Source organism: Setaria italica, chromosome VII (assembly GCF_000263155.2).
Source record: "Setaria italica strain Yugu1 chromosome VII, Setaria_italica_v2.0, whole genome shotgun sequence".
In the NCBI taxonomy this organism is placed as follows: Eukaryota; Viridiplantae; Streptophyta; class Magnoliopsida; order Poales; family Poaceae; genus Setaria; species Setaria italica.
In genome coordinates this window covers 31,704,920-31,715,609 of record NC_028456.1, presented here as the reverse complement: position 1 = coordinate 31,715,609, position 10,690 = coordinate 31,704,920, and the positions used below count along the sequence as shown (strand labels likewise).

Genomic DNA, 10,690 nt, shown 5'->3' with positions numbered 1-10,690 from the left:
CCACCGCTTCGTAGCAGGAGGACGATCGATAGCGTCCAAAAAATACTACGTCGTGTTTGGGCCTCGAAGTCTAGAAAGCTTTTATTATTATTTTTTTGCACCACCGCAAGACGTTTTTGTTTGGCAGCGAAGTCTAGACGTTTTTTTTTTTTTTTTGAGATTTGCTAGACATCAAACGTTTTTTTGACTCTCTCTCAATCATTTTTCGCAGAGCCGTCGGATTGGCAACAGATGGAGCAGATCAACTCGTGTCGCGAGTTTGTGTGCCCGTTTACTTGCTTTCGGGTCTCGCCCCGCATCTTCCACAGGTATGTGGTCTACCCATTAACTAACTAGGATTCTCTAGGGTTTTACGGTAGGCTCGTGATCGTGTTTGGGGTTCCCTGATCTGTTTGTGCTCAGGGTTTGTTCAGTGTCTGTGTATGGCTATGGTGTCTGTGTATGGCGATTAGGTAGCGTTTATTTCTTGGTCATGGTTCGGCTTGTGTTCTGCTAGGTTTCGATTTGTCAATTTTTCACTGGCTTGTGCCTCGAGTTGCTGTTTGTATGTTTGATTTTTGGAATACATCTGCTGATTTAGTGGTCCAATAGGTTAAATCTTGGGGTCTGCAGTCTGCTTGTGTTCAATTTTGGGGATTCGTGGTCCTATTATATGTGATTTGTGTTCTGCTAGATTCCATTTGTATACTGTTAGCAAAAGGATTTGGTAAGTTGTGTTCTGTTGGGAGGTAGCACCTAGTGAAACAGGGAATTAGAAAGTTGGCTAGCTGTAAGGAAAGCTTCGTTTGTTGGTAGAAACAATGGAAGGTAATGGAAGGTTACCGATGTTGCAGTGTGTCTGTCTGTGTGGGTGAGTAGTTAGGTCAGGTGCTACCTTGACAAGAAGTTTCTTTCTGCATATCTAGGATGCCCTTGGCTACTGCTAACTGGGCCCATCAATTAACAATAGGAAATATTAAGCGAAATATCTAAGGTTCCTTTTTACTTTTCATGACTGTTTTTGTGATCCGGATATCAAAATTCAATGTGATTTCTTATGTTCAACTATCATTTTTTTTGACTTGGATTGACCAGACAAAGTAATTTTTGATCTTCATGACTGTATTTCAGTTGCATTGAGGTCAGTTAAACTAATTTTAACTTTTGCTCTACTAGTCCTAGTTGACATCAATGGAGTACCTTTTTTCTATACGTGTACTTCCTAAACTAAAGAATTTTCAGCATTGTGTATGTTCTCTAAACTAAAGCAGATTCAAGAAAATATCTAATTCAGGTTTTATTTCAGTTCCACTCTAAGGATTCCAAGTTGCTGGTTACCAAATTGGATTGCTTAATTTCTAGAAACCTAAATGCTCCTTCCACAATATGTTTATCAGCATTTTTCAATTGACATCAATTGCACTTTTTTTAAACAGTTATAACAGAGCTAAACAAAGGTACTTACAGAGGAAGGATGACTAGGTTTGTCCGGTCCAGCATCTCATCTCAGCTGCAGAAGCAGGGTCTTTGGTTAGTACATTGACTTTATCTTTTCTAAAAAGATCGATACTATTGCACTTATGTTTTTATGTTGTTAAATATAAGATTTAAAAATCAGTATTTAATTGTCAAAATGTAACTGGGCCTTTTATAATCTGCATTACCTTTATGATTTTTCTGACTACTAATTCTACTCACCTATCTTGTGTTTCATCATTCAAGTGTGCATCATTATAACTCTATTATTATACATTGTAGAGGTGTCCTTGTTGTTATACACTGTATAACTCCTGAAATAGGAAATTGTTTTTCTTTTTTGCAAGTTAACATAAATGGATTTTTTAGATTACAAGTGTACCTAAAATTTAAAGATTTGGAGATTTGTAAATTTAAAAGATAACATTTCCGAAATGCCAAGTAGGATATAAGCCATAAAATGTGAGTTTGATTTAATAATGGCTAATTTGATGTCTCTAAGGATTTTGATTTGGGGATACATACTCCGTTAATTACTGGTTAGAGCTCTATTAGCTCTGAATCTGTGGTTGATTAGTGTCACATTTGTGTTCAATGTACCTATCTATGTTGTGACATCTAGAGCACACTGCAAGATCTTGTGTTCAATGTACCTGTCTGTTTGAAATTCTCCCCGGTGAGATAGCCCCTTTTCCCGTTCCTCATCTCGGTGATATTGTCGACCTATCTTTTCTCCTTTCTCATTTTGGATTCGATTGGTTCGGTGGTTACTGTCAATTTAGTCAAGCCTTTTATTTAATGTTTTATGTGCAGTTTAAAATATGTAAAGAAATCCAAAAGATGCTTTTACAAGATTCTCTACTACCACATTCTAATACGTCCTTGCCATATTGTCTTCAGAGAAATGGATATATATGCGCTTTATCTGTAATATAAATAAATACCAATATACTGTCAATTGTTTTTACCTGCATATCATCCTCCTTGTTTTATTCATTGAGTTTCTATCTTTTCCACTTGTCCTCCCATTTTGTTGTACTTATCATTTTTTTATATTTAACTATAAATAGTAGTTCATTTCTGTTGTGGCAATCATGTTTTTTCCCATGTTACTGCAGGTGGGTCTAACTAATTACTTTAATTTGGTAGTTGTCTCAGATACTCTTTGAACATATGTGACTTTGGGGGATAGAAAGACTATCTGGTCTTATTTGGAGCTACAAATTACTTTGAGCAGACTGATGGGTTAGTTTGGATGGTTGATAATCCACACGTATGAAGGCTTGCTGATTGCTGTGTAGAACTCCACAAACTCCTAAAAGAAGAGGTATACTATTACCAGACCTCTAAGCGATAGTGATGAACTGAATATTTTAGTTGAAGTTCTATAAATTTGCTACATAAAAACATTGTTGTCCTTCAATGCCGTGGGAATATTACTTGTAATGTTTGCTCTTTAAGTATGTTTTGTTTGAAATGGCCCACCAGAAACTGGATTTTTTTCTCCCATTCAGCATCATATTTTAATATACTATTGAGCTTCTATCTTTGAATCCCTTTTATTCTTAGCTTGAAATGGTAGTGAAACAGCATTTTCAAACATTGAGGATCGTACCACTGAAGAACTATGCCATGTGTTTGGCAGTACATAGTACTTTCTCTTTGCCACCCTAGGCTAAAAATTTACATGTAACATTTTTATATGTTGTGTTCCAAAAAATTTACATGTAACTTTTTTTATTTGTTGTGTTCCAAAAATTCTGTGTTCCAAAAAAATTACATGTAACTTTTTTATTTTTGTGTTTTTAAAAAAGCTACATGTAGTTTTTTCTAGTTGTGGGAAAAACACAAACATTTTTTTCTAAGTTAGATGTATTTTCCTGCATTTTGTTCTTTTTTCCATAAGCTCCCATACCAAAAAACACGTCTAAGTAAAGCTATTTGTTTAAATTTATTAAATATCCTCACTATATGCTCTTATTTTTCTATTAATTCACCCGTGCACATTGTATTGACTTCCATTCGTCCATAGTCCATACATCCCTTGCACACTCCACAGTTACTTGTAGCAGCCAATTCTGGCAACCTTTTGTTTACTGGCACCTAAAATTTTTAGAGTTTCAATTATCATTATTTATGTTTTGTACAATGCAATTCTAAAGAAAATGCATTTGCTTCTCTCCAAAAACCTGAGAAAATTATTGATTTATGCATGCAGGATACTGATTATAAACATTGATGCATATGTAAATGATTCCACCCCCTCCTCAGCATTTTTCGCTGTACTTTGCTGCGCAGAAATGAAAAAGGTATGTACAATGTGGCAATGCTCCAAGCTAAACTACTTGAGAAAGCAATTATAAAGAAACGCCTCCACCCACTGGACCTCCAAGCTCTCTTGCACTTGTGTTGCCAAACATTTTATCACTACCACTATTGGCCCGTAGGGAACAAATAAACATATACAAACTTTTTTCCTCACATTCATCACACATGTATCTTTTTTTGTCAAATGCACTGCAATATTCTCATGAAACAAACCCATTTTGAAAATAATCATACTAGGGCAATTGATGTGCCACCAGAAATATAATCTCTATATGTTTGAAACACACCAAGCAACATTGATCGATGCCTCATCCCCTCAAAATCTGTCATCCCCCTCCCTGAAATATATTATTCTTTGTTTTTGTTATCAGAAAACATGGCATTACCGAGGATTAACAAGTTGTATATGAAAGGTGTTAGATCTCACAAAGTTCGCTAACAGGAACAGGTGTTCTAGTTTAGAAACATACTATAAGATCTCTTCATTTTTCAAACTGCATATCTTTGTGTTTTTTTCAAGCACTACATGTTTTGTAAACTTAAATATGATATGTTTCAGAATTAATATGTTGTGTAGTATACAAAACAATGCCAAATTAGTTTAGCATCATATAGCATTAATATGTATTGAAAATGCAATACATCTTGCAAGTTATATGGTGACTATTTTTTGTGACTTTTTTCAGGTGCACAATGTTCTCAGGCAGTTGTGTTGTTTTTTTCCCATTTTCTAGTTAATTCTTTCTTGTTACTGTATAGAGTTCTAACATTACTCCAGAACACATACAGATGTGTTTCTTTTGTTTTCTTTATTTTTTTCTGATTTATATTTTCTTCTGAGTTGCAGCCAAGGATTCATTGAGGGACGGTGGGAGAAACCTTTGTGGAAAGAGGACAGTCCCCTCCTGAATCATCAGGTGAAGAACAGTTCTCTTCATTTTGGTTTTTTGTTCTTTTTTCAATTTTTATATGCCAACTTTATGAGATCTATCCATAGTGTTTATTTTTTAATCAAATGGGGATTAAGCCCCCCACTGTACCTTTTGTTTTCCCCGATCTATGTTTCCTTCTGAGATGCAGCCAAGGGTTCATTGAGGGGAGAAAAATTTGTAGGAAAGATCACCGCCCCTTCCTGAATCATCAGGTGAAGAACAGTTCTCTTCATTGTGTGTTTTCTTGGACTGCATGTTCTGTGATAGACTGGTAGTATGGACCAACATTGCGTTTTTTGTTGCTTATAAGTGTAGCTGGTGGATAGGCATGGATGGAGAGTTCAACGATTTTTGTTATCAAGTGGGTTTTTTATTTTCTGACTTCATTTTCTACAGATTGCAAAAATCTGATACATATGCAAAGTATTGCTCAACATTGTTGTCAGCTCCAATGGATTGTAAATGAAGACAATAGCTGTTGGAGTAATGCATCATACTAGTGTAAAAGCCACATATATGCAAGACTAGAAATTGTATTTTAGACAGATTAAATAAAATACTAGCTTTATATAAAAAATGACTAAAGATTTACTAGATTTTCCACCTTGTGTAGCAGACTAGCAGTGTATAAATCTGTGTTGGTGTTATATTGCTACAAGTTCCTATACCTTTTTGGAGTAAACTTTTTTATTATCTATTATTGTGGTAGATTTATTCTGATGGCTAACTTTTCAATTTGCTGATGGAACAGGTGACCCTATTTTGGTCGTGCCTCCTGTTGCTCTATGCCATTGAGTTCCAAGTGGACACAACTCCTGCTGTTTTGTGCAGAATTCAAAATCTGTGTCCTTGTTAAAAATGCTCAAAATAGGTTACAAGCTTCTGTAGTCTTTTACTGCGAAATATTGGGCATATGTATATGCCCAAAATAGATTGTCTATGTGTATATGTTGTATGTTTGTGTGAAATGGATGTTCCTTTCTTTCCTCAAAATTTGAAAATATATATATTAACAGACAGTTGGCGTCATTGGGCCATTTCAGCGCTCAAAAAGGTTGGGGTAGGGAGCTGCTGTGCTAACAGTCCAGAGCAGCCCAAATACGCTAAACGGGTCCGAAACTTACATTATGCTTACCGGGCACGCACAAAAGAAAATGCGGACCCGTTATTGCTTACAGATAGTGGAAGGTTGGAAAAAAAAATGCAGGGATTAATATGGGCTGTTGATCCACCATCCAAAGGCTGGCGGAGGTGATTGTTTTTTTTTATTTTTTGCACCACCGCAAGTAAGCCTTAAGCCCAGAACACATAAATTAGCGAGCAGCCTCAGCAGCCCGAGAAAGTTGTGTTGGGCCAAAACCAGGATTAATCCTCAGCCCGAACAACAAACCATAAACACCCACGAAAAAGAAGACAGTCTGAACAAAGGAGCCAACAGCATATTTCAGAAGCCATATAACTTTTCACATTTTTATTTCCAGGGCAATACCATCACAATGACGATCGTCCTTATTAACCCGAAATCCAATCTCCAATCACTAGCCCACTACCACTAAGCCAATACCGACGACCGGCCCTGACCAAGAGACCAACCACATGGCAATCGCAAGATGGCCACGCGCACGCACGCACGCCTATCTCCGCTCCGCTCCATCCCGCTCACTCCCAGATGCCGACCTCCATGAAGCCGTCCTCCGTGGCGCAGCCCCTGAACATGCCGGTGCAGTTGAAGCCGTACGCGACCTCGCCGGTCTTGGACACGGCGATGAGGCCCGCGAAGCCCTCGTCGAGGCGCTCCTTGACGCAGAAGTCGACGGCCTCCTGCAGCGGCAGGCCCTTGTACTCCATGACGGCGGCGACGTCGCGCGCCAGCGTGGAGCGGATGATGGCCTCTCCCTCCCCCGTGCACGACACCGCGCAGGCGTCGCAGGCGTAGGTGCCCGAGCCGATGAGCGGCGAGTCCCCGATGCGCCCCGTCATCTTGTTCATGAGCCCGCCCGTGGAGGTGGCCGCCGCGCAGAAGCCGTTCGAGTCCACCACCGCGCACCCCACCGTCTCCGGGGCGTAGATGCTGATGGGAAGCCCGTTCATCACCATGCCGTTGCGGTTGTGGTTGCTGTCCGCACCGGCCTGCAAGCTGCAGGTGTCCGTCCCGGTCAGCGGGATCCGATAGTCAAACTGCATGCACGGGAAATGATGAACAATGGTCAGTTCACTGCTGATTTGAATGCACGATCGATGCCGATTGATCAGATGACTGTAGAACGAACCAGGATGGTGCCGGCCTCCTTGGCGAGCTTGAGCATGCCGACGTTGTCCTCGGTGATGAAGTAGCTATTGTCCACAGTCTCAAGGCCCTACAAGATGATCAAATCAACATCAGAAATCAGGTTAAAGATTTCAAAAAGGCTGTTAGACTAATCCTTGAAACATTTCAGTAGCTAGTATTATAAAACGCCGCTCTAGGTACAGTCTATGACCACAAGATCTGGAGGATTCGACGCGAATCGGATCTCGTTGCTGGGCACGGTCCGGTCCGGTGGACCACGGCGAGGCGACAGACTCGGGCGCGAGACCGGACAGGGGCAAGTGGAGCTAGCTGGTCCCGGAGCCCGCCTGGATTTCGTGGTGCGCGGCCTCGGCGGCTGCCCCCACACCAACAACGGCCGCCAGGCACATGATTTCCGAGCAGAAAAAACAGAGGGCCACGGCTCGTGAGGCTGTGGAGCACGGGAGCCATCCTAGATTCCTAGGTTCATGAACTGTGTGACGAGTCGCCCACAGCTGTGGAACAGCAGGTCAGCCGCGCGCACTTGCTTGTTGTTTAGGTGAAAAAAGAATGTGCGGCCCGCGAGGAAATCACATGCATGCAGAAAAAAAAATATTGTTTCCGCAAGAGACAAGCAGAGTATGGTTGTGCGGTGCCCTGGTGTTGGTGGGTGCTGCACAATTCTGACTCTTAAAATTTTAAAAAGCTTTGGAGGGTTGTGGTTCTTAGTTTTGTACCGGAGGACAAGTTTAAGTTGGAATGGTAATGGAAATATCGTAGCCAAGCTTCCTGCAAATCTTGTAGAGTAGGGGAAAAGCGGAAGAAAATGGTAGGGGTTGGTGGGTGCGAGGCGGCTAAGTACATGACGCGACGAGACGAATGTTTTCTTCTAAACTCTTTTCCTACTGTCCAGGACTAAGTGCGCAATTGATTAGCAAAAAAAAACTCACTTCTATCTAAAATGAAAAAAATGAATATCCTACGTATGCAATACAATACTCCAAAAACAGAACAAAATCGTGCTTAAAACCAAACATAATAAAGAAATGACCAACTACTTATTTTGACGGATTTCTTTGGCAACGGTGAACAAATTACGCCGCAGTTGCTTTCAAGTGATGTGCAAAGAAGTGGTATATGGTCCCCAGCTGTCTCCGAAGACCAGGGGACGAAAGGGGGACACGCACGTGCTGGTGTATCGCACAAACAAAAAGCCAGGACTCGAATCAAAAGGACTAAAGATATTGGTTGGTACAAGTGCTAACTAAAACAATTTGGAAAACCAAGTGGTAAATGGTGTTTTAAAACCTAGTAACATCAATTGTACAGGGAAAAAAAACTAGAAGACTCCATGACAATTTCCAGACGCAAAATAGCATATGCTACGAGGCATGCAGCCTACACATGCAAAGCAGGCTGCGTGCCTTGTTGACCCAAACAGACCTCTGTCCTATATAAGCATTTCCATTAGACCACGTAAAGCTAGATAAGCGTCGACCATGTCATGGTAATCAAACCATGCTTGCAAGAACAAATAAGGTGGCAAAGAAAAAGACAATCCAAATCAAGTGATTTCGCCTAACCAATAAACCGCCAAAAAGCTACGATGCAACTTTCCTAGACATGACCAGACGTTTGCCTTGTAGAAATAGAATCTTTGCATGGCCAGCGAAGATTCACCTTGCAAGACACGGCCCCAGCCGCCGTTCAGTAGAAACGTTTGCAGCTGGACACATGCATGTTTGCAGCCGGTCGTACTGCACCCACGTCATCCACACGTGTCGATCTAAAAGTCTATTTTTTATTGACTTTTTAACAAAATCTCATTCTCTCCTGTCCAGCCATTACGCCGGATCGTAAAAAAATTCTTAATTTTCTCATTAAACATGATTATATTTCTTTAATCGGTAGCGGTGGTTTCGCATGGTAGAGAAGCCATGCACGATTCATGCAGGAAAAAGTAACGAGCACGGGAGATTAATCCGGAGATTAGTTGGGCGGCGGGCGGCCACCGTACCTGCTCACGGGCGAACTCCTCGGCGCCGTCGAAGGCGAGGTACGAGTGGGGCGACTTGTCCATGACGCGGCGGGCCAGGGAGACGGGGTTCTTGACGGTGGAGACGCCGGAGACGGCGCCGCAGCGGCGGCCGCGGCCGTCCATGATGCTTGCCTCCATCTCGACGGTGCCGCGGCGGGTGAGCGCGGACCCGCGGCCAGAGTTGAAGAAGGGGTCGGTCTCGAGCTCGCGCACCACGGCCTCGACGACGTCGAGCGCGGTGGCGCCCGCCCGCAGCAGGTCCACGCCGGTCTGCAGGCACCGCGCCAGCACGCGCTTCGCCTCCTCCTGGCGGTGCTCCGGCAGGTTCGGGTCCACACCGGCGCCGCCGTGGATGGCAATGGCCCAGGGCGCCATGTCTCTCCGAAGCTAGCGAGGTGGATTGGTCTAGGCGCTAGCTTCCGGAGATGGTTCTCGGCTCCCCCGTGCAGTGCGTGAAGCTCTGTGGAGGATGTGAGGATGGAGATTGCCGAGTGGTCGGGCGGGGTATTTATAGGGGTTCGGGGCGGGGAGGGTGGCGACTGGTGATGGCGAGGGCGAGGCGTGTTCTCTTCTCCGGACGCGAGAGATGATTTCGCTTTGCGAGTTTTGGGAATCTCAAGTCCGGGAGCGGCCGCCGGCCTGACTGTGTGGCCTGGTCCGGTTCGGCCCGGGCGTATCGGCCGCTGCCCGGGTTGGCTTGGAGTCGGCGCGCGGATTATCTGCGTGCCTTGTATCCAGCCAGGGTTGGAAATAGTTCCACCTGGAAGCAAATTGCCATTTTATAAGGAACGTGATCTCTAAAAAAAAATTGATTATACTACCATACTCTTTCAAGCCTATCCTTAACATCTATTGGTAAATGGAAGCCTAAACTAGCAAACCATGTGCGGTGTGACTCAATCCTGAATGAGAATTGGCTGAATTGACTATGTTTGAAGCCAAACAATTCAAGACAACGATGGATCCTAAGGGCTACTCTCTCAAACTCTCTCGTTGCTACATGAGAAAAGCGGCGACCGAGAGAGTTTCAGGTTTCACGACGAGGCCGCCGGTCCCTCTTGCCACCAATGGCCTTTAGGCGTCGGTTGGGAGGAGGAGTCGTGGCTCTCCGTCCGGCATGTAGGATAGGTCCTAGTGTCTCTAGATGTCCTTGGCGTCGATAGCGAGGCGGAGGTGGTGTCAGCGTCACCGTGGAATAAGCCCCTTGAATCTTGTCCCCGCCTTGGTGGTGCTTATTTCAGCATCGGCAAGGGGTCAGTGAGGGTCGAGGCGGAGGCGGAGGCAGGTTGATAAAATTGATCCTGCTATCTTCTAGCAGTCCTCGAATCCATAGCCAAGATGGCAAAGGGCATGACCTTGGCCGATGGTCCACAATGATGTTTTCTTTCCTGTATGTCTGAGCGAGATTCTTTTGCAGCTCTTCATAAAGCTTTCAAGCGATGGTGTTTGCCTTGGGATGCTGACGTCTTCCTTGTTAAGCTTCGGTGTCATCTTCAACATCGACAGCCCCTGGCAACTATGGCGGACAATAATGTAGTACCTTTTTCCTCAACTCTTATTGCAATTTGGAGTACTCTGGAAAAATCAAGGTAGCAACTCAGTGTCTGCTCATACCATTTCACGTGAATTTACCCAACACTACTCCACTAGGGATCCAATTAAGTTTGC

At 43.2% G+C, this 10,690-nt stretch overlaps 1 protein-coding gene and 1 long non-coding RNA gene across 5 annotated transcripts; one reads left to right on the top strand and one right to left on the bottom strand.

Annotated features, from left to right (window-relative positions):
- The first annotated feature begins 314 nt into the window (after window positions 1–314).
- On the top strand, window positions 315–5,744 carry LOC101778733. 4 transcript variants are annotated; one of them, XR_002678404.1, is made up of 6 exons: window positions 315–452; window positions 1,416–1,509; window positions 2,605–2,782; window positions 3,674–3,764; window positions 4,631–4,927; window positions 5,467–5,744. It is a non-coding gene; the product is annotated as an uncharacterized LOC101778733 (long non-coding RNA). The 4 variants fall into 4 exon arrangements; XR_002678403.1 differs by having other exon boundaries at window positions 316–1,509; window positions 4,631–4,700; window positions 4,864–4,927; XR_002678402.1 differs by having other exon boundaries at window positions 316–1,509; window positions 2,614–2,782.
- A 398-nt stretch (window positions 5,745–6,142) lies between these two features.
- On the bottom strand, window positions 6,143–9,508 carry LOC101778330 (probable isoaspartyl peptidase/L-asparaginase 2). Its single transcript, XM_004976996.2, has 3 exons — window positions 9,002–9,508; window positions 6,986–7,072; window positions 6,143–6,893 (listed from the first exon to the last, which is right to left on the bottom strand). The coding sequence occupies exons 1-3, from the start codon at window positions 9,395–9,397 to the stop codon at window positions 6,375–6,377; spliced, it is 1,002 nt and encodes a 333-aa protein (XP_004977053.1). The 5' UTR covers window positions 9,398–9,508; the 3' UTR covers window positions 6,143–6,374.
- Between the last annotated feature and the right edge of the window lie 1,182 nt (window positions 9,509–10,690).